Below are 26580 nucleotides of genomic sequence, written 5' to 3' on the forward strand. Positions count from 1 at the left end.
AGAACCGCATGTGGCTCTTGAGCCGCAGTTTGCTGACCACTGCACTAGTATAAGCACATGCACCTCTTCTCCCTTGCCTGCCCTCCCCAGCAATAAAAGCAATTAAAAAAGAGAGAATGAGCCGGGACCGGTTTGGCTCAATGGATAGAGCGTCGGCTTGGGGACTGAAGGGTCCGGGTTCGATTCTGGTCAAGGGCATGTACCTTGGTTGCGGGCATATCCCCAGTAGGGGGTGTGCAAGAGGCAGCTGATCGATGACTCTCTCTCATCGATGTTTCTAGCTCTCTATCTCTCTCCCTTCCTCTCTGTACAAAATCAATAAAATATATTTAAAAAAAAAAAAAAAAGAGAGAGAATGAGCTTCTCTGGTCCACGTAACCTATTTATCTTCTTGGACTGCCTGCCTTCTGCTTTCCACATCTCTCACGGAAACTGCCTCCTATGGGACAGCAACAATTTCTTAAGTTGAGGAAGATGAAGGAAGTTTTTAAAAAGAAAACAAAAGCCCAAAATTTGGCCAACTGCCCTCTTTCAAGCTCCTGCCTGGATCTCCCCTGGGCTTTAAGTAGATGTTCTTGGCAGCAAGGGCACTTTTTGTCTCCAGTCCACACAGACCCAGACTTTTTTCTCTCGTCACGTGCCTGGCTCAGGCCAGTGAGTGGGCTGCTGTGTAACTTGATCCCCAAGGCCAGCCTCCTGACCCACTCCAGTGACAACACAGGGTTAGGCGACTGCGGCCGCCTGGGCAGGGGCTGAAGAGGAAGAGAAAGCAGCCCTGAGCTGTGGCCGGACATTGGAGGAGCTGGGAAGCAGCCCACTGCAGAGGTGAGTGGGAACTGCGGGGGAGGGAAGCTCTTTGCCAAGTTCATTTAAAGAAAAGGCAAGCCCATCCTAGCTGGTATTGCGCAGTGGAGATCTGGAGTGCTGGACTGCAGATTGAAGGGTCCCAGGTTTGATGCCAGTCAAGTGTGCCCGGGTCGCAGGCTTAACCCCCAGTAGGGGCGTGCAGGAGGCAGCCAATCAATGAGTCTCATCATTGATGTTTCTATCTCTCTCCCTTTCCCTTCCTCTCTGAAACCAATAAAAAGTATATTAAATAAAAAATTAAAAAAAAAGAAGGAAAAGGCAAACCCTAGGCGGTGTGGCTCAGTTGATTAGAGCATGGTCCCATACACCAAAAAGGTTGCATATTCGGTTCCTAGTTAGGGCATATACCTAGGTTTCGGGTTCCATCCCTGTCGGGGTATGTAGAGAAGGCAACCAATTGATAGCAACGCTACCTCTCTCATATCAATGTTTTTTTCTCTCTCTGTTCCTCTCTATAAAGATCAATAAAAACATATACTCAAGTGAGAATTTTTTTAAAAAAAGGCAAAATACAGTCTCATGTCTGGCACCTCCTTGTCCTCTCCACTCAAGGTCTGTGTCTGAACAATGTCCCAGAATGTTTTCTTCCCTCCTTCCTTCCTTATTTATATTTAAATAATTTTTTAAATGATTGAGGTAAGAGTGGTTTATAACAACATTATACTTCAACATCTGTATGTGCTGCATCATGCTCACCTCGAAAGACAAGCTTCCACCGTGCATTTGACCCCCTTTCCGTTTTGCCCTCCCTCCTCCTTCCTCTCGGGTAACCACCATCTGCTGTCTGTCTCTGTAAGTGTGCTTTTTGTTTATTTTGTTGTTGTTTGCTCATTTGGTTTTGTTTTTATATCCCACATATGAGTGAAATCACATGGTGTTTGTCTTTTTCTATCTGACTTCTTTTACTTAGTGTAATACTTTTTTAAGGTCCATCCAGTGTCATAAATGGCAGGATTTCACTTTTTTATGGCTGAGTAATAGTATATAGACCACACTTTGCTTATCTTTAGTTGTCGATGGGCACTTAAGTTATTTACATTATCTTTCACAAAAAATTTTAATTTATTGATTTGAGAGAGAGAGAGAGAGAGAGAGAGAGAGAGAGAGGAAGTAGAAAGAGAAACATCAATGTGTTGTTCCACTTACTTCATTGGTTGATTCTTGTATGTGCCCTGACCGGGGATCGAACTCACAACCTTGGTGTATGGAGACAACACTAACCAACTGAGCTACCCAGCCAGGGCTACTAGTATTTCCATATCATTACTACTATAAATAATGCTGCAATGAACATAAGTGTGCAAATATCGTTTCAAATTAGTATTTCATATTCTCCAGATAAATACACAGATAAAAAATAGCTGGGTGATATGGTAATTTGAGGAGTCTTCATATTTTTTCCATAGTGGCTGCACTAATTTACAGTCCCAGCAGGAGTGTACAAGGGTTCTCTGTTCTCTGCCAACATTTGTTATTTCTTGTCTTTTGATGATAGCCATTCCAACAGGTGTGAGGTGATTCTTACTGTGGTTTTGATTTACATTTTCCTAATAATGATATTGAACATCTTTTCATGTGCCCATTGGCTATCTGTATGTCTTCTTTGCAAAAGTGCCTATTTAGATTCTTTGCCCATTTTTTAAAAAACATATTTTATTGATTTTTTACAGAGAGGAAGAGAGAGGGAAAGAGAGTTAGAAACATCGATGAGAGAGAAACAATCAGCTGCCTCCTGCACACTCGCTGCTGGGGATGTGCCCGCAACAAAGGTACATGCCCATGACTGGAATCAAACCTGGATCCCTTGAGTCCACAGCCGATGCTCTATCCATTGAGCCAAACCGGTTAGGGCCCCTTGCCCATTTTTTGAAATATATTTTTATTGATTTCGGAGAAGAAGGAAGAGGGAGAGATAGAAACATCAATGATGAGAATCATTGATTGGCTGCCTCCTGCACACTCCCTACTGGGGATAGAGCCTGAAACCCAGGCATGTGCCCTTGATTGGAATGAAACCCAGGACCCTTCAGTCCACAAGCTGACACTCTATCCACTGAGCCAGACAAGCTGGGGCTCGTTGTCCATATTTTTTGACTGTTTGTTTGTTGTTGGTTTTTTTTTTTTTAAGATTTTTGAATTCATTATATATTTTGATATTAACTGCTTATCAGATATATGATTTGTAAGTATCTTTTCCCATTCGGTAGGCTGCCTTTTCATTTTGTTGATGGTTTCCTTTGCTGTACAAACGCTTTTTAGTTTGATGTAGTCCCATTTGTTTATTTTTGCTTTTGTTTCCCTTGCCATTGGAATGAAATCCACAAAAACATGACTAAGTGATGTCCAGAAACTTAGCATCTGTTTTCTTCCCTGTGTTTTATGGTTTGAGGTTTGACATTCAAGGCTGTAATCCATTTTTAGTTCATTGAAAGTCAGTCATCTAGTTTCATTCTTCTGCATGTGACTGCTAGGACATTTTCTTAGTTCTAATGTCTACGTCCTCTGCCTTTACCTGTACCATCTACCTCTTCTGTAGTCTTGTTTTGGCAGCAACCGACAGGTAATTCTGTCATATGGGTTTGGGTTTGGCTTCTAAACCATGTTTAGGGAAAACTCCCAAGTCAGCACTCAAAAGAGGAAAATCTAACTGGAAGAGACTGGCGAAAAGCAACTGTGATTGAATTGTTCCTGACCTGCAAGGGACGGGGCCGATGACAACATTCTTAAAATGTAAAAGCCATACTGACATGAGGACTGTTTTGATGCACCATACTGAAATTTACCAACAATGGCTCAGTTTTAGAATTGCTGGTGGCCTGATAGGACTTACGGCAGGCGCTACCGGTCTATGCTCTTCCAAAAACACACGCAGCCAGGCAAAGTGTTCAGGAAGCCTGGCTTTTGCCAGAAACTGTGTGGAGTCAGAACAAGTTTGTTCTGTTATCTAGGCTTAACAAAGGTGACCGATGGAGGGGATATGTCAGTGTATAGGTGGGAGTGAACAGCAGGCCTGGGATTTGGGGGTTCTCTCCCAGGCCTTTGGGGCTTGGCAAGCAAGACAAGATAGACAAGATGCCAGCCTGTGGGCTGCCTCAGTGTCATGTGCAATTCCAACCAAACGCCTCTGGTTGGGATAGGAAGGTTCAGTTCGGTTTGGTAAAACAGAAATGCTCTGAGCAGCAACTTCTGACCTTAGGAAGGAAAATCATTCGTACAGGGAAAGGTTCAGAGATGTTCCATAGCAAATGTTGGACACATTCTGAGTGCAAAGAAAACAATGTTTTTTACTCATTTCTCCTTCTTTTATTTATTCAACAACCACTTCCTGGATACATGCTACATGCCAGGCCTGTGTTGGTGCTGTGGATACGGTAAACAAGCTGGGCAGGCCTTCAGCCTCCTGGGCACGCAGTGGTCCGGCAGTAATGGCTAAAGCTGTCAGAGGAAGTTGTTTTTGCCTCAGAGTTTGACCTTTCCCTTCATGCATTTCATCACCTTGAATGAATATCTTTTTCCTTAAAAGCCTCCCATAGGCCCAAACCGTGGTTAGAGCAGCTCCTGAAAACCCTCTTCACCAGAGGCTTTAAGCAGCGTAATCGCATTTCAGATCAGTCTCAGCCCCGGAAGCCCATTGCTGGGCTTGTTCTAAGAATGCAAACAGCCTGAGATAATGCCAGGACTCCCAGTCCTCAATGTCATTTCCCTCTGTTGAAACACAATTTGTGCTATTGCAAAAGCACATGTAGCACTAGGCAAAGTGTGAGGAGCCCTGCATTTTGCCAGAAACTGTGACGCCCAGAACCGGTCAGTTCTGCTGTGTGGGCCTAGCTCCTTAGCCATAGAAAGGTGGTCCACAGGTCTTTTTTCTCTCTGTGTTTCCTCTAAATAACGGTAATAACGTCACAAGATGTATACAAGGAGCCTTGCACATTCATAAAGATATAACCAATCTTAATACCTACGAAAGGGGAATGTTTATTAATCATGCAGAAGATCAGCAACCTAGGATCTGAAAGAATAAAGGATACAGACAGACAAAACTAAACTCTCTCTGCTCCTCCCACCCTCATCCCCTGCCTGTGCCGTGTACAGATCGCTGAGGTCATGGGCATCAGTTGCAGCCCTACTGTGTCATTTATCTAGATTGGGGGATTCTGCAATAAGAAGCTTGCACCATCAGAATCATCTGCTTTTGAAACAACCACACTAAAAAGTACCCAATTTGGGTAATCTCACAATACATATCAAATTCCCTTTAAAGGGGAATCAATTCATTGTTATAAAGTATCAGAATATTTATTTCTTAGTGCATTTCATTTCTTCCTCTTCCCTGAATGAATTCTCATTATAAATCCTATTTCATAATCTCCTCGATATACTTTATCACTTGGAAAATCAAAGTTACGTACATAGTGTTTCTTTATTAAGCAAGGCACGAGGCACGCCTTCTTTATCCTCCTATCTCCTGTGCCTAGCATTATATCTGGCACACATGAATGATTCTTAAAAGGATGATTAATATTTTAGAGAAACATGTCCTGTTTTCCCTTTGGTATTAAAGACACATAATATCTAATACACTATTCATGGCTAATAGGGGCTGATCTCATTCCTTTGTGTCCCTTTAAAATCCTGATACCTACCCCACATTCACTCACATCAGCACTTTCTATACTTTTTTGTAGACTCCGTTGGTATAATGAGCACTGAATTCTAAATAACTGTGTGCCTTGGAGTTGAATGCTGAATATCTCTAGGCCTTCTTTTCTTCAGATGGAAAGCGGGGGCATTAGAATAGATGAGCTTAAGAAAACTTGTAGTTCTTAGATGAGAGAATGTAAAAGAATTTTAAAAGTAGAGGAGCCGAAACCAGTTTGGCTCAGTGGATGGAGTGTCAGCCTGCAGACTGAAGAGTCCTGGGTTCAATTCCAGTCAAGGGCATGTACCTTGGTTGAGGGCACATCCCCAGTAGGGAGTATGCAGGAGGCAGCTGATTGATGTTTTTCTCTCATCGATGTTTCTAACTCTCTATCCCTCTCCCTTCTTCTCTGTAAAAAAAAAATCAATAAAATATATATTTTTTTAAAAAGTGGAGGGAAAGTCAGAGGGAGAAAACAATAAAAATGGGATTTTGGTACCTTAACATATTGTTGTTGATTTTCCCCCCCCAAAGTTTCTAACTTGAGCACTACCATTGACCAACAATATTAAGGAACTTCTCTGCCCACTGTGAGGTCTTCCCTAGAATCTTTCTGACTGACTCTGTTCACTTAAAATTGAAAACATGGCTGCAGACAGGTGGGGAGATATGGAAAACAAGCTGCTAAAGCACAAAATATTCAGAGAATGTTTAGGACTGATTAGCTCAGACGAGTCCCCTGCCTACCTAAGGTTCTTGGGAGAGCGCATGTGGGCTATTGGCTTCGCCAAAGGACAAATGTCAGGTTAGGAAACACTCTGTGGCTGGCTTCTGATGGCATCAGATGTCAGGAGATAATCCCTGTGACTCCACGGCCAAGTGGGCCTTTTATCATCAGAAGATAAACAGTCACTTTCCCTTTGGCCAGAGGTTTGCCCGGAGCAGAGGGTTCCAAGGTCAAATTGATATCTTAGCCCCTAATCGTGGACTTGATCATCCGCACCCAGCCTGCTGACATCAGCCAGAGCTGCTGGGGCTTAGTGTACAGTACTTGCATCCTTCTAGTCTTTCAGGTTTTGTTCTTAATTTTAATATGTGGCCCTGTTTGTTTATACTTAATCTTCAGCTTCAAAAGAATTTGTGATAGCTTACAATAAAAGCTATCATATATATTACAATAAAAGCTATCATATATATTACAATAAAAGCTATCATATATATTATGATACTATATATTAAGGTACTAATAATATATCAGAGGCAAATAAATAAAAACTGATTGGAAACCATCAGGCACTAAATGACTACCTTTCATATTGCTTTGTGGGGGTGGGAAGGGGTTGGGCTCTGTAGAGAGCTTTACTGCTAATGCTTGACTTTCAGACAACTTAAAATTGTTAACAAAAAGAAAGCAGGGGGGGCAAAAATGCCGAGACAATGAAATAGATCACAATCGAAAGAAATGGAGGACAAAAAGCGACTGGATATAGAATTCAAATCTACGCTTATACGGTTTTTCAAGAATTTCCTCGAAAAGGTGGATAAGACCTATGAGGATATGAAAAGGGATCAACTAGAATTAATAAGGAATCAACAAGAAATGATAAGGGATCAACAAGAAATAAAGAATATATTGTCTGAAATAAAAAATAGTATACAGAGTCCTGCCAAAACCGGTTTGGCTCAGTGGTAGAGCGTCGGTCTGCAGACTGAAAGGTCCCAGGTTCGATTCCGGTCAAGGGCATGTACCTGGGCTGTGGGCACATCCCCAGTAGGGGATATGCAAGAGGCAGCTGGTCGATGTTTCTCTCTCATTGACATTTCTAGCTCTCTATATCTCTCCCTTCCTCTCTGTAAAAAATCAATAAAATATATTTAAAAAAAAAATAGTATACAGAGTCCTAAAAACAGAATGGAAGATCGCAAGAATCAAGTCAAAGATTTGGAACATAAAGAGCCAGAAGACACTCCTCCGCAGAAGCAAGAAGGCAAGAGAATCCAGAAAATTGAAGATAATGTAAGAAACCTATGGGACAACTTCAAGCGAACCAACATCAGAATTATGGGGGTCCCAGAAGATGAGAGAGAGCAAAATATCGAAAACATACTGAAAGAAATAGTGACAGAAAACTTCCCCCGCCTGGTGAAAGAATTAGACTTACAAGTCCAGGAAGCGCACAGAACTCCAAACAAGAGGAATCCAAAGAGGACCACACCAAGACAAATCATAATTAAAATTCCAAGAGCAAAAGACAAAGAGAGAATATTAAAAGCAGCAAGAGCAAAACAGGTAGTTACCTATAAAGGAGCACCTATACGATTGTCAGCTGATTTCTCAACAGAAACCATGCAGGCCAGATGGGAATGGCAAGAAATATTCAAGGTGATGAATAGTAAGAACCTACAGCCAAAGATAATCTACCCAGCAAAGCTATCACTCAGAATCAAAGGCCAGATAAAGAGCTTCACTAATAAAAAAAAAAAAGCTAAAGGAGTTCATCACCACCAAACCAGAATTATATGAATTGCTGAAGGGGGTTCTTTCAGAAGAGAAAGTAAATAAAGATAAAAATTATGAACAACAAATACATAACTATCAACAAGTGAATCTAAAAACCAAGGAAATTTAAAAAAAAATCTGATGAACAATATTAACTGTTGAATATAATAGAATCAGAGGTATGGAAGGGGAGTGAACTGATGATTCTTGAGGAAAAGGGGAGAGGGGGATGTGGGAAGAGACTGAACATAAACTGTGCACCTATGGATGAGGACAATGGGGGGTGGGGAAAGGGCAAAGGGTGGGGTGGGAACCTGGTGGAAGAGAGCAATGGGGGGAGGGGGGGCAGGAAAGGAACATTTGTAATAATATGAACAATAAAAATTTATTAAAAAAAAAAGAAAGAAAGAAAGAAAGCAGGGGGAGGGGAAGGAATAGAAGGAAGAAGAAAACCATTGCATTGGCTCTTAATCGTCATCATTACCTTCCACAGTCTAATGAAAGCTGGGGATCCTTTCACCCTGAAAAAATGAACACAGGAAAACTGTCATACCATTTCAAGGGAGGCAAAGACTTCTCAATGGCCTTCAGGAATTGAAATTATCATTGATTTAGAGTAGAGGGAGCGCAAATTACTGTATGACTCTTCAGTAAAATGTTTCCTGTGAATGGGCACTGCAGTCATTTAAAGTGTTTAAATGTTTCCGTAATTTTCTGAGCAGGTGAAATATACTCATGGCACACAATCCAAAACAGAAAAAAGGCACACGGTAAAAAGACAGCCTTGCTTCTGCCCCCTCAGCTGCCCAGTTCACCTCACCGGAAGCCACCATTGCTACCAGTCTCAGATCCTCTTCCAGGGCTAGTCTAATAGTACGTGTGTTATTTTATGCAGATGTAAACAGCATGCAAATATACTCATGCAAGGTTGCACATGTTCTACACATTGCTTTTTTCACTTAATATTTCTGAAGAGTACACCCAAAACTGCCTTATTTCTTCCATGGCTACAGAATGCATCATTACTGGATGTACTCCAATTTATTTAACCAATCCTTTCTTGATGGAATTTAAGTTGTTTCCAATCTCTAGCCATTAAAACAATTTCACAATGAACAGCTTTGCATACACATCATCATATTTTATATAATCTATAATAATAGAAGCATAATATGCTAATTAGACCAGATGTCCTTCCCAACGACCTTCTGGACGAAGCCCAGTGCTATGAGGGAAGCCTGCGTCCAGGGTGCCAGAGGGAAGCCAGAGGGAAGCAGGTGCTGGCAGCCGGAGTGGGGGGAGCGTTCAGGGTGGGGGAAGGAAGGCCTACCGTACTCTTACACAAATTTTGTGCATTGGACTTCTAGTTAGGTTATATGAATAGAAAAAAAAAATCTGAAGTATAATTGGAGTAAATTTCACTCTGAGCTGTCTGGAAGCTAAAGCAAAATGGGTGATGGTGGGTTCTAGCCAGGTGGCTCAGTTGGTTAATGTCGTCCCATTACGCCAAGGCTGGGGGTTTGATCTAATGTTAGGGCACATATAAGAAGCAACCAATGAATGCATAAATAAGCAGAATAACAGGTCAATGTTTCTCTCTTTCCTCATAAACAACAAAAAAAAGGGTGTTGGTGGAGAATTGCCTATTTCTTTTTTGCATTCTATGAGAAAGCATACCACTTCTTCCAAAGAGAAAACTTATGTGCACTAATTCATTTGGGGGAACTAAATAATGGAATAAGGAATATCTTCAATTGCAGTTTTTATATTCACATGGCAGATTCTACATCTATCTTGCCTTAAAAAGAAGGAAAAAAAAGTATGGTTTAACTAAAACATTCCTTGGGTATGGTAAAACCCAGCCTGGGAGGGAGAGGTTCCATGTTGAGGTTTGAAACTAGGTATCGCAGAGCACAGAGGAACCTGTATGTGGTCCTTTTCTAAAGATTGCTGACGTGAGCCAGATCCCCTGCCCTACTCCGCATTTTCTCAGCTCCGGCCCAGACCTCTAGCCCAGGGCTCTCCATATGGACCTTGGCTCCAGGGCTCCTTGCACAGAGTAAATTCTCTGCACAGAGTAAATAACCGCAGGAGGATTAGAGGAGCTTCTAACAGATCAAAGGTCATGTCTTAGTTGTTCCAAGATAGTGGTGATAAGACACTGGGAAAGGCTAGAAATGAGACTGACTTGTAAATGAAGTTCTTTGGGCTTAGCATAGCCCAGAGAGTTCTGGAAGCTTAAGACAGACAGACCGACAATCTCCTCAGCTTCCTTCCCAAACAAGATGCTTACCTCAACAGGATCAACAGAACAGTTCCTACTCCGAGCAAGCCCTGAGGAGGGAAACCCACGCTGGTTTAAGGAATATCTTCAATTGGTGTGAACGTTCTACCTGCAAATGGTTTACAGATGCTTATTCTCCATGTCTTTCCCAACATGGTGTTTCCTTTAATATTACTAATTTATTATGAAACACCTGACAGGCTTATCCCCGCAAGTGCCTAGCACCGCCTTCCTCTGCCTAATGACTGTGCTTCTGGGACTGCAGGGAGCAGGCAGACCGCAGGATTGAAAGGGATCTGCCTCATTCATCCCAGGATCCTGTCACTGCGCGAAGGGTGGCTTGTCTGTATGGGGCCTTGTCCACCGTGACCATGTGGGCCAGACTCCGGATCGGGCCAATCAGAAATGCTCTGGACAGTGAAAGTGGAGAAAAAACGTTTCTCCAAAGGAGAATTCTTTGACCTAGCCATTAGGGCTCAATGGTTGAGTGTCGACCCACGAACCAGAGGGAGAGGGAGAGGAAGAGAGAGAAACCTCAATGATGAGAGAGAATCATTGATCGGCTGCCTCCTGCATGCCCCATACCGGGAAGTGAGCCTGCAACCCGGGCATGTGCCCTGATCAGGAATTGAACTGGTGACTTCTTGGTGCCCAGAACAATGCCCAACCAAGCCACACTGGCCAGATTCTTTCGTGAGTTTTCATGAGCACTCCCAGGGAGACAGAACTCCACAGCTATAAGCCACAGCAGGTCCCCTGCTGTCTTCCGGGCCACAGAGGGAGCTGGAGGAGGGGGCAAAAGCAGGCCCAGCTGGGGCTGGGTTGGGGTTGGGGACTCAGGTGGGAGTTGGGCCAACACTGGCCAAACATTCAGACGCCTTTTCTTAAATCTATGCTATCTCCCTGGCTGGGTATCAATGTCCCAGCACTTCTCCCCGACAGGCCTTTTTTCTGAGCTGCCTGTGTCCCTCCTGCCATAATGTGCTCCCCGTGGAGACAGAGAGCCTGCCTGGCACCACCTCTGCTGTCCTAACTTTGTAAGTCACCGTTCTTCCTTCCTTCCACCTGAGTGACATAAGAAATGTGGATCCAGGGAAGCAGTTTCCTGCGGTTGTAGCTGGTGAACTTGCATAATAAAACCAGGTACAACCATCAACACGAAGAATAAAATGTCTTTAGAGAGATGGGAAGCGGGACCACAATCTTGGCTTTGCCATCTGTAGCCTCCTTTGACGAGGCTCTTTCATCCTGGTCACATGGTGGGACCAGGTGATTTCCCAGGCCCCTCTTCAACCAGGTGAGGCCCTGACCAGGTGGCTCAGTGATTGGGAGTGTCTTCCGGTACACCAAAAGGTGGTGGGTTCGATCCCCGGTCAGGGTGCATGTGGATATTTCTCACATCTCTCCCAGCAGAGATCACATGAGTGAAAAACACTGGTGGTCTTCCCATTTCATAGCTAAGGAAACCAAGGCTCAGAGAGGACAACTTGGCCACAGTCTCAGGAACTAGTAAGTGATAGCAACGACTGAGGTGTGACCTTGAGAAAAGTATAAGATTTCAGGCTCACTGTCTTAACGATTTCTGTGTATAAATATATCTACCGTTTGAACCACAGTTGAACAGCTTACAGAATGCTTCCATGTTATTCAGTGTGACAAACCCCACCCATGTGTGGTGACCTGACTTCACAGAGGTTAAGAAAGCTGTCCGAATGAGTCAGACAGAGCCCTGGCTCCTGGGCCAGAGTCATTGGCAGATAAGGACAGAGATTCCCTCTGGATGAGAGTCATACTGAGGCAGAGAGTGAAGCTACTCAAAAAGAAGGATTTGTCACATCCCATAATCTGAGAAAGCCTATTCCAGGCAAAGTCCCATTGGCAGCCCCCTACTTCATATTACTGAGCAACCTCGTAAAAAAATTTTTTTAACTTATTGATTTGAGAAAGAGAGGAAGGATGGTGAGAAAGAAAAAGAGAGAGAGAGAGAATGAGAAACATCAATTTGTTGTCCTGCTTATTTATGCATTCATTGCTTAATTCTTCCAAAATCGGGCATGGTCAGAGTGGTATGGCCGTAGACTATTGTTTAATTAAACTATTGTTTAATTCTTATATGTGCCCTGGCTGGTGATCCAACCCACAACGTTGGCATATTGGGACAGTGCTCTAACCCAGTGTTTCCCAACCTTCTCTCATGATGATGAGAATCACCTGGTGGAGTTGTTAAAACACAGATTCCTGAATCCCAACTAAGAAGTGCTAAACTAGAATTTTTGAGAACATATAGGTAAAATTGCATACCTAACTTAGTGCTCTGTATATAACATCTGTGTTAGAGCACTAGTTAAGTATACAATTTTACCTATATGTTCCCAAAAATTCTATATAGTTTAGCACTTCTTAGTTGGGATTCAGGAATCTGTGTTTTAACAACTCCACCAGGTGATTCTCATCATGAGAGAAGGTTGGGAAACACTGCTCTAACCAACTGAGCTATCCGGCCAGGGCCAGAGCAACTTTTTAAAACTCCCCAGGTGATTTTAATGAGTCGCCAGCATTAAAAATCACCACTATTTATGCCCGCCCTAACCAGTTTGGCTCAGTGGATAGAGTGTCGGCCTGCAGACTGAAAGGTCCCAGTTCAATTCTGGTCAAGGGCATGTACCTTGGTTGGGGGCACATCCCCAGTAGGAGGTGTGCAGGAGGCAGCCGATCCATGTTTCTCTCCCATCAATGTTTCTAACTCTCTATTCCTCTCCCTCTCTGTAAAAAAAAAATCAGTAAAATATATATTTTTTAAAATCACTGCTAGCCATGCCCCGTGATTTTTCCGTTCCCTACTTCCTTGGCTGCACGTGCAGTGCATCCAGACTCACCTGTGCTTCCTTATTGCAGATGAAGGGGGAAGCTGGACGTCCGCGCCATGAGAAGCCGAAGCAGGTAAACGCCAGCTCCCACCACACGGGTGGGAAGGCAGCCAGTGGCCCTTTCCGTCTCCGCACTCGCTCACAGTCTCCCGAGGGTTAGGGGGAACTGACACATTGGCGAGGAGCTCATTTCAGTAGCTGAGCCAAGAGCACGTGACGGCAAGCTTCCTTATAAGCAAAGCCCCTCTGCCTGCCCCAGGGAACAGCCAGCCAGCCCCATAGCTACCCTCCCATAGTCCCTTGGCCCTTAGGATGTCCCATGTCTCAGGCCTTTGCCACCACCCTCTCCAGAACTGCTCTGGGGACCAGAGAGGCCCACTGGGGCCTGGGAATAGGAACTGGGGACCGGCTCCTGACGCAGCTAGCTTCAGCGCGGCATGATTCTCCACTCGGGCTGCTAGAGAGAAACCACCACAGTCCCTGGAAAAAATGCCTAAACCTGAGCGTGAAATTGAGGTTTTCAATTCGACTTGGTTTCATTTGATTAAACTCAAATGAAAAATTCCTAGTGAGTCTGGAAAGGTTCTTGAGAAGGAACGCCCTCTGAGTCCTAGAAGAGGAATCATTGCAGAAGCTCAGGGCCGCCGGCCTGAGGAGTTCGGGGTGTCCTTGCAGTGAACACCTGCTTCAGTCCAAGAACAAGTCCCTCTGGTCCTCGGAGCTAAGGCCCCGAGGAGCACCAGCCCTTTAACATCTCAGCGGCCCCGGACAAAGACCTGTGTGTTTTTTTTGTTTGTTTTTTGGTCTTTTGATCAAAGGTGGGATGGGTAAGCGGAGAAGAAATGATTCAGTGCAGACTCAGGTTGCTATGAATGGATCCATCAAAACCATCTGGTCCTGTAGATTCAAACGTCTGGATGAAAACAAGTGTCCTGTTTGACCCTCCCTCCCCGACAACACCCCCTGACCCTTGGTGGGGGCCCCAGCTCTCCAGTTCCCCCCAGGAAGGCTCCGGGCGGACTCCTCTGGCTGAGACACAGGTGGTGTGAGGATGTCCGCAGTCCTGTCCAAGGGGCCGCAGCAGCTGCCTCCCCTGGCGCCAGGTCCTCCTCCCCAAGGCTGGCACCTTCTGTGTGCACCACAGGTTTGCCACGGTCGCCGCCTTAGGCTCTTGGTGGTCACAGAAGCACCTCCCGTGGCTGCCAGTGGCCTGCGCTTTGCCCCTCGACCTGCCCACTGTCCTGTCCGGCTGGCAACCTTGGCTGGTCTTGCTGGAAGGACGAGAGGTTATTAAAAGCCAGAACAGATGTTCACTTACTCTTTTCTTCAGGGGCAGGCGGAGACGGGGATGGGAAAATAGGCCTCGCACAGTGCAGTCCCGGGGCCCTCACTGAGGGTTCTGCAGGGCCTCCTGTGCTGGCCGTCCCGGCCTTGGCATTGGCCGGGAAGCAGTGAAAAACCTGGAGGCTCTTATGTAACTGGGTTGGGAGGGGCCTGGCGTTTTGAAAGGGCTCCCAGGTGACTCAATGCCTGCATAATGGGTGTCTGTACCCAGGAGGACGGTGACAAAGCTCACCGCTGTCGGAAGGCTCCTGCCTTCCTCTGGGTGTCAGAACCACCGGCCAGTCTCTCTGGAGTCAGGTCGGTTCCCTCCCCGCCTTCCCCACAACCTTGAGCTCTGGTTTTCATAAACACACCCACCTGCAGCGCGGGGTTCTTGATAAGGATGAGCCTTCCCTAGAAACTGGGAAAAGGTCGGCGGAGCTGGTGGCTGAGATCCTGATCACTCAGTGCTCCTGCCAGCTCCCGCGGCAGGCTGCGTGGGCACGGGCTTGCAGGGGCCTGACGCTGTCTTGTCCTCCGCAGGAGGGACACATCTGGGGCTCCATGCGGAGGACCGCCTTCATCCTGGGCTCCGGCCTTCTCCTGCTGGTGGCCTTCTGGAACTCCGTCACATGGTGAGTCTGTCAGACCGGAGGGCAGGGGGTGGGGGTCTGGGGTCAGAGCAACTACCAGTCTTCACCCAGGAACCTGGTTTTCCCCCAAGGCATCTTCAGAGATTCTGGGGTGCTTCTGGCCACTTCTGGCAAGCCCAGTGGGAGAGGCTGCTGCTCACATACGAAGGGAAGGAGTGGATCCTCTTCGTGACAGGTGAGCTCCCAGACCACTGGCACCGAGAGCTTGGGGTCCCGACCCTAGTTCCTTTCCCCACGGTCTGCCCTCTGCTTTGGGGCTTCTCAGCTCATTATTACAAGGAATAAGGACTTCAAGTTTAAGTCAGTGGTAACCCCCAAGAGAGCTCAACTTGTGGCGAATCTGGAATGGATGCCCCTAGGTATATAACAAAAGAACTTGAGAAATGGAGGCCTCCGTCTGCCCCAAAATGGGAAAAATAAAGAGTGTGAAAATGAAGGCAAGTTCAGAGCAATACTCCTGCTTTTAGAAGTCAGGCAGCTTCTCAATGTCATGTGAGCAGTGTTCTGATACTCGGTGCCATCTAGCTTGGGGCTGGAGAGCAAGCGTCACTCAAATATTTACTGACAATGTGAATGATTCAAAACAAGCTGAGAAAAAGCCATGTCAGCGATTTACAACAGCATTATCTACAATAGTGAATGCCCTCGGCCATGCAAGGAAGACTTATTAATGTTCCTCTGTGCCAAACTTCCACGGAAGACGGGGAGATATTTAAGATAAAGTGTGCTCTACCCCATCAAAAACCTCTGTCACAGCCTAGAAGGGGAGATAAAAAAGTGTCAGTTGTCACAAAACGGAAATACAAATAAAATGTTCCATGTTTTCAGCTCGGAGGATAACTGAAAATGGGCTGAATGTTAATATGACTGGTTCAAAGGGATCTTTTTTCCCCCCAAAAGAAATCGTAAGCAGTCATTGAAAAGAGCAGTGTAGATTGCAAATGTCTGTAGGGAAAATGGTGGGAAAACATTTCATGTATTTCTGTTAAAATGATGAGAACCCAGCTATCACCTCATCAGACAGAAAATACTTGCAATTGTAAATGTTAAAGCTATGTAAGTTCAAGATCATCTCTTGTGGTTTTTATTCTGTATTCCTCAAGGAGCCCTTGGATTTCCAAGTAGGCAGCCACCCTGATGGATGGCCCACAAGGCAACCACCAACCCAATATTTTTTTTTCCAAAGTAAAAGACTTGGTTATTAAAGATAAATACATACTCATTGCTAAAACAAAAATCAGACCATTCAAATAATCATAAAGAAGGTGAAAAATCACCCATTCTCCCATATCCAAGAAATAACCACTCTTAAGTGTAGTAGTATTAATCTCATACATTAGATATAGTTGAATTTATAAGACATCACAAATTTTTTGTTATATATATATAAAATAGGGAGGGAGGGAGGGAGGGAGGGAGGGAGAGAGAGAGAGAGAGAGAGAGAAGAGAGAGAGAGAGAGAGAGAGAGAGAGAGAGAGAGAGAGAGAGAAACATCAGTGATGACAGAGATTTATTGATTGGCTGCCTCCTGTGCGGCCCCTTATTGGGGATCGAGCCCGCAACCCAGGCATGTACTATGACTGGGAATCAAACCATGACCTCCTGGTTTATAGGTCAACACTCAACCACTGAGCCACGCCGCCTGGGCAAGACATCAAAATTTTAAAAACTGCCAAAACCGGTTTGGCTCAGTGGATAGAGCGTCGGCCTGTGGACTGAAAGGTCCCAGGTTTGATTCCGGTCAAGGGCATGTATCTTGGTTGCGGGCACATCCCCAGTAGGGGGTGTACAAGAGGCAGCTGATCAATGAATCTCTCTCATCGATGTTTCTAACTATCCCCCTCTCTTCATCTCTGTAAAAAAATCAATAAAAATATATTTTTTAAAAAATGTCTTTAACCACCTAGACCTGTGGTCGGCAAACTGCGGCTTGCGAGCCACATGCGGCTCTTTGGCCCCTTGAGTGTAGCTCTTCCACAAAATACCACGGCCTGGGCAAGTCTATTTTGAAGAAGTGGCTTAAAAGAAGTTTAAGTTTAAAAATTTTGGCTCTCAAAAGAAATTTCAATCATTGTACTACCGATATTTGACTTTGTTGACTAATGAGTTTGCCGACCACTGACCTAGTCGGTTGTATTAAAACTAAGAAAATAAGTTAAGACCTCCCTCTCTCTCTCTCTCTCTCTCTCTCTCTCTCTCTCTCTTGAATTCAAAGAGGAAGGGGAAGGAAGAGAGATAGAAATATCAGTGATAAGAGGGAATCATTGATTGGCTGCCTCCTGAACATTGGACCAAGCCCGCAACCCAGGCATGTGCCCTTAACTGGAATCAAGCCTGGGACCCTTCGGTCTGCACTCTGACACTCTATCCACTGAGCCAAACTAGCTGGGGCTAAAGACACTTAAGTGGCCTGTCAAAGTTCCCCTCAGCTAGTCTGTCACTGAAGGTAGGACTCCTGGCTTGGAGTACCAAGACCTTCCTGACAAGGGACTGTTCACAACGCCGGCTGGGTCACCATCAAGTGTGTGGTCCTAATGCACATGCCATGAGAACCTGAAGTCGCCCTGATTGTCCCCTCTGCTTTTCAACCTTAGGTGCCACCTACATGCCTGTCCTGTCATTCTGGACTATCAACGGGCTCCTACTGGTGGTTGACACAACCGGGAAACCCAACTTCATCTCCCGCTACCGGATTCAGCTTGGCAAGAATGAGCCGGTAAGAGTTGCCACAGCTCCGCCCTGTCACCGCCCAGAAAGCAGGGGCTCAGCCATGCTCTCAAAATCCTCACCGCTGGCCCAGGAGAGACGGTGGCCAGGGCGAGCCAAGTTCAGGTGTACGAGGTGTCCCCCAAGTTATAAGGTTAAAGAGAGGAAGTAGTTTGGTCCAACTCTCAGAGCCAGCCAGTCAAGACTACTGTTCTGGTCTCCTGGTCCCACCCCAAGCTGTCCCTGCCTGTGCGGCCCCACAGCGCTGGGGTCGGCATTGTAGGAGCAGGAGTGACCGGCTCAGCCTGGCACTGGGCTGAGTCCTGGAGATGCAAGCAGCGCCCCCTCAGCCACAGGTGCAGGGACGGCAGTGGTGGCTGCTGGAACACGGTGACAGCTGTCGTGTGTGCAAGACACCTGTGGAAACAATGGCTGACCCCTCCGTGCTGGACGGACAGTATGGATGCTGAATGTGTGGGTGGTGCTTGTTTTGCAAGCAGGTCCTCCTTCCCAGTTATTCAGCCAACCCATAACGCTTAGCTTGTTCATGATAAAGACACATCCACGCACACAGCACCATGGCGAGCCCACGGCCCCGAGCCCAGCTGACCTGCTTGGCACTCTGACTGCCTCCAAGAGCCTTTTCTTTAAAAAACATTTTTTAAAACATTTATTTTTATTGAGTTTTTACAGAGAGGAAGAGAGAGGGATAGAGGATTGGAAACTTCGATGAGAGAGAATCATCCATCAGCTGCCTCCTGCACACCCCCCACTGGGGATGTGCCCGCAACCAAGTTACATGCCCTCAACCGGAATTGAACCTGGGACCTTTCAGTCCACAGGCTAATGCTCTATCCACTGAGCCAAACCAGTTTTGGCCAGAAACCTTTTCTTACCCAACCAGGAAGAGGTGATTCTCCGCTCAGATCATGCCCTGGCTTCTTTCCAGAAGACAAGCATCTCTGATGATCTGCCCAGGAACCGGGCGGATCACCTCCACTCCCAGGCCCTCTGCCCCAGCCCCGCACTCAGCGGGCAGAATGGCTGGGAAGAGCGCCCTGGACCCAGGCCACTGAGGCTCTCCTTACCCGCACGGTGGACTAGACGCTTACATGCTCCAGGCCACGCACTGTCATAACCTTCCTGGTTCAGATGAGAAAGCGGAGGCTTCTGAGACATGACATGAGCAGAACCGTGATCCACACTCAAGCTTTCTGACACCATGGCCCATGCTGCTAACCACAGGCCGCATCAGCTCTCAGGAATATCCCTGACCCTGACCCGGCAACACCTCCGGCTACAGCGATCGCAGAGGCACACGGGAAGGTGTCGCAGTTAGCAGAAGCTGAGGTCAGGAACGCTCCTCTTCCCTGACCGCAGTCCTGTCCCCCCACACTGTGCCATTCCAGGGCAGACACACAAGCAAGGAGGAAGCCCTGGAGACCACGCAGTCTTTGGCCGGTTCCAGAAAGGCCTGATCCCTCACTTACGAAACCAGAAACAGATCAAGTGACACCTGATTGCTGCATAGCGCGTTCCCACCTCCCCTCCTTACTCTGGTGCCCGCACCTCCTCCTCTGGCCTCAGGAACAGGACAGCCTTGCTCCCTCCTCACTAAGCAGAGCAGCTCCCGCAGCCTCCCCAGCACCTGCTCTCCTTCCCCCCGGTAGCTCTCCCTGCTCCGGTCCCAGCCAGCCTTCCCGGAGCGGTGAGCTGCAGGCAGCACCTCCTGCTGACTCCGGGAAATGGTTCCCTTCTCCCTCCTCTTCAAAAACAGTTTTTTCTTATTGATTTATAACGGGAGAGAGGAGCATCAATTCGTTGTTCCAGTTATCCGTACATTCATCGGTTGCTTCTCATATGTGCCCCGACCAGAGACTGAAACCACAACTTGGAGTATCGGGATGACACCCTTACCAACAGCTACCCCGCCAGGGCTCCATGTGTCTTTAGTTTCCTTACTTTCCTAGATTACTCCCCTCTGGATTATTATCAACATGCTATAATTTTTTCCATCTTAACACTAAACCAGCCCTGTCAGGGTGGGTCAGTTGGTTGGAGCATTCTCCTGTACACCAAAAGGTTGCAGGTTCGATTCCTCATCAGGGCACATCCCCAGGTTTGCTGGTTCAATCCTCAGTTGGGATGCATTTGGAAGGCAACCAATTGATGTTTCTCTCTCTCTCTCTTTTCCTCTCTAAAATCAACAAAAATATATTGTTGGGTAAGGATTTAAAAAAAAAAAAAATCACCCACAAATCAAACAGAAACCCTTGACCCTGTCTCCTACACTCACTACCACTCATGTGCTTGCTCTCCTTTGCAGCAAAAGTCTTCGCAGTTTCCACCTCTTCTCTGTCCACTCTTCCCCCCGCCAACATTTTGTAATTATGAACACGTGAAGACATATATACAAAAGTAGTACAACAATCACTCATTTACGTATCACCTGGGTTCACCACTTTTAAACATTTTACATTTGTTTCTTCAATATATAAAAGTGTAAATAGCTGTGCCTCTATAACTTTTCGCCTTAAGCATTTGAAAAAGTTCCAGACATCATAACATTTCACCCTAAATCCTCAGGCTGCGTCTTCTAAAATAGCCATAGATCATCGTCTCTTGATGACGTAGTGCCTGGAAGAGCTGCAGGAAGGGGAAGGCCTGAAGTCTGAGGACCTCCGGCTCACCTTCTGCAGCAGCCCCTACAGCTTGCAGAGGGGACTCGGGAGGAATCCCTTCTGACCAATCCTACACCAGCTCGCCAGACCCCAGGAAGTGGCCCGTGGTTATGGGGCTGTTCCTGGGACCCCCAGTGCTCTGAGGAAGGGGATGGTGGGGGCGCAGTGATCTTGGCCAGAAGGCTCCACAGCCCCACTGCGGTGACAGTTGCAGCACCAGGAAGGAGAAGGCAGGTTCAGGCGGAGACTGAAGGCTGCGGGCAGAGGCACTGCCAGAGGGTGTCCCCCGGGGCTGGGCAGCCGTCAGGGGCTGCCAGCTATGGCCAGACAGTCACTCCGAGTACCCACTTCTGAACCAGGGCTTCCTGAGAGCGGGTCACAGTGGAGCTTCTCTAGAAGAAAAGATCCTACATCTCACACTGTCCCACCTCCTTCCTTCCTTCCCGGGGCAGGTGGACCCCGTGAAACTGCGCCAGTCTGTGCGCACGGTGCTGCTCAACCAGCTCCTCATCTCCCTCCCCATCGTGGTCCTCCTCTACCCCACCCTCAAGCTGTGGAGAGACCCCTGCCGCCGGGAGCTGCCCACCTTCCACTGGTTCCTCCTGGAGCTGGCCATCTTCACTCTGATCGAGGAGATCATGTTCTACTACTCACACCGGTGAGCGGCCGCGGGCCGGCTGGCGCCCCTCTCCCCACCACCTGCCTCCAGAGCCTCCCACGAAGCAGTTAACAGGGAGGCATGTCCCACAGCTGACAAACGAGACGAATGTCCAGAAAAGGAAGCCTCTCCATTCCTGGGCATTTCCCATTCACTTCCTTAGTGAGTCCTTTCTGGGCATCATCCCCATTTTTAAAAAATATATTTTATTGATTTTTCACAGAGAGGAAGAGAGAGTTAGAAACATCAATGAGAGAGAATCATCAACCAGCTGCCTCCTGCACACCCCCTACTAGGGATGTGCCCGCAACCAAGGTACATGCCCTTTACCGGAATCGGACCTGGGATCTTTCAGTCCGCAGGCCGACGCTTTATCCACTGAGCCAAACCGGTTTCAGCCATCACCCCCATTTTACAGCTATCATAATACAGAGGCAAAGTCACTCCCTCCCAAACTGTGCAGCCTAAGAGGTGGGGTTAGAGCTCAAAGGCCCGTCTGTGTGTTTGCAGCCTCGCTCCGCAGATGTAACCCCTGGGGCCCACACCTCAGTTTCTCCAGGTCTGTGGGAAAGCGGGGAAGGGAGATTGGCAGATTATGAACTATTAACTCTATTCCAGGCTCCTCCACCACCCAGTGTTCTACAAGAAAATCCATAAGAAACACCACGAGTGGACGGCTCCCATTGGCGTGATCTCGCTCTATGCCCACCCTGTCGAGCATGTGGTGAGTGGAGCTCACTCCCCAGAAGCGAGGCACAGGCCTGCTACCTTCCCTGGGTCTCCTGCCGAGAACCACAGCACACCGGCCCCTCCGCTCCCCATTCATTCAATAGCTAGCACTGTTGTTGGCCTAGCATATGCCAGGCTCTCCCAGATGCCCATCATACGTTACCTCATCTAATCTTCCCAAGAACCCTTTTAATCCTCACTTTACTAATGAAGAAGTTGGAGCTCAAACCATTCATAACTTGCCCCAAGATACAAAGGTGAGTGATTCCAGCAAACCAGGCTCTTGGAACTTTCAGATTCTCCAGACCTGAGACAAGGAAGTCTTCCTGGTACCGCCCTGGGGCAAAGGGGACACCCAACCAGGTCCCCTCCCCCTCCCTGGGGCCCACCTGCCAACAGCCCTTCTCTTGCAGGTCTCCAACATGCTGCCGGCGATGGTGGGGCCCATAGTCATGGGCTCCCACTTGTCCTCCATCATGGTGTGGTTCTCCCTGACTCTCATCATCACCACCATCTCCCACTGCGGCTACCACCTACCCTTCCTGCCTTCACCCGAGTTCCATGACTATCACCATCTCAAGTAAGGGTCCCTTGCCCGCTGTGGGTCAGTAACTCCACCTTTACTTCCGCTAGCAGACACCCGTGTCTCCGCTTACGTGTGGCGCTAGTGGAGGCAGAGGTCTGGAGGCGGGGAGAATGACCACGCTGGACCACAGGCCACCTTGCTCATTCCTTCTTTCTGCAACTGGGATTTTAACCTTTAGCTAGGTCCTGGACCTCGAGTATGCAAAGTAAGCTAGGGCACTGTTAGAAAAATGCATAAGTGCATAACCCTGCTTGCAGTTCAAGGGGACTTGTGCACTGAAAGCTTCCAGGCTTTCTCCAGTCTGGCCGGGGAGCCTCTCAGTTCCCTCTAAATACGCTGAATCAGTATCTAGGGGGCGGGAGGAGCAGGGCTTGGAAATCTGATTTAAAGGGTATTCTAGGGGGTTCTGATTCAGCCACAGGATCTGACTTGTGTGCACAGCAGTCACAGTAAGAGCTTTTCAGAGGAAGCTCACAGATTTCCAGTCTAGGTGGCCCCAGAGAAGTGGGCCCCATCTCTCCTGGGCTTTCGATGTAGGCGGTCGGCGTGGAGGGGAGAGGTGGAGGGGAGGGCTTAGAAATGTGGGAGAGGCTGGCACAATGAGGTCAGCACACAGGTCTCCAGCATCCTCTTCTCTCCTCCAGGTTCAACCAGTGCTACGGGGTGCTGGGGGTGCTGGACCATCTGCACGGGACAGACACCGTGTTCAAGCAGACCAAGGCCTATGAGAGACACACCCTCCTGTTAGGCTTCACCCCACTCTCTGAGAGCATCCCTGACCCCCCAAAGACGGAGTGAGAGAGGGCCCGAGTGCCATCCTGGCCATCCCCTCAGCATCGGACTGCTAAGGTGGCCTGAGGCCTCCTGACTGCACCTAGGAACTTACTTCTTCAGCCCCGCACTAAAGAAGGCCGGCTTCCAGGAAATGCAGGGCAGAGGACAGGGTCAAGGCTCCTCTGACTGCCCCTATTGTCCCTCCAGGGGACCAGGAGTTAGCTTACGGAAGAGAGAGAAACCGCTCCCCACAATGACAAGTCCCCACAGTCCTCTGCTGGGAAGGGGGAGAGGGGCCCAGATGACTCTGTGCAGGCAAGATGTAATCAGTGACAGGTGGCAGCCACACTGGAGGCCGTGTGGCTCCGGAGAGCCCCTTCTGCAGGGGCTGGGGGGACCAGAAGAGAGCACTTTCCCCCCCTCCTGTCTCCAAAACTTCTCTCATACCCTACTCAGGCCAGAGCCAGACAGCCTGGCAATAGTGGTAGGGGTCAAGTCCCCATTGCCCCTCCCAAACAGGGACAGTGACCTCTGACCCATTGCAAACACACATCAGCCCTCTCTGAAAACAAAAATGACATCGAAGCTTCTCCCTGGATTACAGCTGACGCCACGGGTACAGACTGAACACCGGTACCTTCAGCCAAACTTGGGAACCAAGGGCCAAACCCTGTGGACCTGCTAAACTGGGGGCCCTTTAGTCCACAGGGAAGGGTCAAAGTTTGGGGACACTTGACTGAAGCGCCAAATCAGACTCTCTAAAGCAGGGCCAGAGGCTATAACCCTCTCTCTCCAATGAGAAGGCATGAGAAACATGGCTGAACAAAGGGCAAAATCCGCATTTCCCCCAAAATGATTCCTCAGTTGCTTTAGCAGTGACGCCTTTCAAATGCAATTTTACCAGGAAGCTTATCTGAAACAAAACCAGAGCTGCTGGGGTGGGAGCAATCCCCACCCTGCCCTGCCCTCAGCAGCCATGGTCTTTGCCAGGGGCCCGGGGCTCCCAAGAACAATCTGACCCCTCTGATTTGAGAGGCCATCAGAGTCAGCCACCAAATTCTCCCACATAATTGGGTCTATTCCTGAACTTTCACTGCTCACATGTCAAGATAACCATCCCCTGTAGCTTTATAAAATACTTTAACATCTGATAGGGACAAATCTCCAGAACCATCAAGTACTTCTTCCCATCAACACTAGGAATCCAGAGGACCTGCCCATTGAGCCGACTGGGCACTTTCCAGGTAGAGTCCTCCCTGGCCTGGCAAAGCCCCACCCACTCACCCCTCAGGAGTTGGTGCACCTGGTGGGTGACCTATATCCTTAGCTAAGTCCTCACAGCCACTAGCCTGAACCCACAACCTGGGTCTTACCAGTAACCGTTCGTACAACGGCCCGCCTTCAATATCCTTAAAATGGGTAGGAAATGAGGAAGAGTGGAAAATTTTTTTTCCCTTTAAGACCTTGAGATTCGGAAGTTCCAGCAGGGCACCTAGGGGGTAAAGAGACGGCCACCTATCACCCCTTTTGGCAGGTGGGCCCTGGCAAGGGGGCCCAGCCCTGTCCTCTTCTGCATAAAACAAAAGGGCCCTGAGGTTGGTAAACGGATAAGGCTCAAGCCAAGGCTCAGGTGTCAAATTTGCAGCAGAAAATGTGTGCAAGGCTGGGACCAGTTTGGCTCAGTGGATAGAGCGTCGGCCTGTGGACTGAAGGGTCCCGGGTTCGATTCCGGTCAAGGGCATGTACCTTGGTTGCGGGCACATCCCCTGTGGGGGGTGTGCAAGAGGCGGCTGGTCAGTGTTTCTTTCTCATCGACGTTTCTAACTCTCTGTCCCTCTCAATTCCTCTCTGTGTAAAATCAATAAAATATATTTAAAAAGAGAAAAAAAAAAAGAAAAAAAAAAGAAAATGTGTGCAAGGAGGAAGCATGGAAATAAACTGGTCTTTTAGCTCCATCAGCCACTTCAGTATTTTCTCGCCTCTGCACAACTCTCGGTCACGTGGCTTCTCAGAGCTCCAGGCCTTTCACAAGCATTTCTAACAGGTGTGGGAGTGAGGTTGACTGTCTTCCTGTCCGAATCAATCTGCATAAGCCCTGGCCACTATCTCCTACTCCCTTCCCACCTGCTGGCTGGTGAAATTCTCTGGAAAGCCAGGCATGGGACAGTTGCCAAATGAATAAATAAAGCCAGAACTTTGTTTTTTAATTATACATCTAGGCCGACTGGCATTCAGAATACTACTGCCAGAGACTAGCCTCATGGGTTGGGGGAAAGCCACCGATAGCCCAGAGGCCAGTCCCAATGGGGGTGAGGGTTCCCCCCTAGCATCAATCCTCAGGCTCCCCTGGACTCCACAAGGCCAGTGTTGAACTTGACACCCCAGCAGGGAAGTCTGTTCAGGGAGGGGCGGTGCCTGCCCTCCTGTGAGAAATCACAGCACCCCCCTCCTTCCTGGCCGGCTCTTCCCTCCGGGCCAGGCCACAGCATGTGCAGGAAACTCCGCTGGCTGTTGGGCTGGTCTGCTCTATGGCACTGGTGCAGCTCCCACATCTTAAGATACAAGGTGAGCACGAATTCAAGACTGGCAGCTCTCATGCTGCCTTAAAAGCTAAGGGACCCCTGTCCCAGGCAGGGTTCTCCCTCACCAGCTCCCCTCCTCACACCCAACGGTTGTATCCCAGATGGGAGACCAGCCAGTGTTGTGCCTTTTCAAGTTTTTATTTTTATACATTTTTTTTTGTATTAAAAAGAAAAGCATAATTACCACAAATTACAAAGGACTAAAGCAGACTAGAATAATGAATCACTTCAGCCTGGAAAGCAGATACTCTCAATAATATTAATGTTATAATACAAGCTCATTCAAGTATTTTACATTGTTTGTCCTTTTACGTGTGATATCCTAGCACAGGGTAAAGATGATGTATTATGAGCACAAGGTGGAACCTTCTCCGCAAAGCCAGGTGACACGTTTTCCTCTCCAGTGAGAAATGGGCTGTAAGTTCCTATCCTCTCTGCCGCCACCGTCAACACGGCTGAAGGAGAGGGTGGGGCTGGGGCCAGTCCAGGGGCCCTCCACACAGGAGGCACTACAGGGTCCCACTCAGAAGGACACCAGATGATCCAGACTACTCTACCAGGCTTTTGGCAAAAACCCCAACCCTAGTTGCCTTCCTTGCCCCTCTCCCCATTTCTAGGGCCTTCTGAGCAGCTTACTCTCTTTTCCAAAATCAATCGCCAGGAAAGGGGGAAGGGAAGCTACAAATGAACAAAACAGAACACAACTTTGACATGGGGCTCAGCATCTTGAT

General features: G+C 47.8%; 1 protein-coding gene across 1 annotated transcript; it reads left to right on the top strand.

Annotated features, from left to right (window-relative positions):
- The first annotated feature begins 698 nt into the window (after positions 1 to 698).
- Positions 699 to 25222, top strand: FAXDC2 (fatty acid hydroxylase domain containing 2). Its single transcript, XM_084883139.1, has 9 exons — positions 699 to 825; positions 13186 to 13230; positions 15024 to 15115; positions 15205 to 15308; positions 17728 to 17849; positions 20973 to 21178; positions 21797 to 21902; positions 22321 to 22487; positions 23138 to 25222. The coding sequence occupies exons 2-9, from the start codon at positions 13186 to 13188 to the stop codon at positions 23289 to 23291; spliced, it is 996 nt and encodes a 331-aa protein (XP_084739265.1). The 5' UTR covers positions 699 to 825; the 3' UTR covers positions 23292 to 25222.
- The last annotated feature ends 1358 nt before the right edge of the window (positions 25223 to 26580 follow it).

Source organism: Pipistrellus hanaki (genome assembly GCF_964339955.1).
Source record: "Pipistrellus hanaki genome assembly, chromosome: 5".
In the NCBI taxonomy this organism is placed as follows: domain Eukaryota; kingdom Metazoa; phylum Chordata; class Mammalia; order Chiroptera; family Vespertilionidae; genus Pipistrellus; species Pipistrellus hanaki.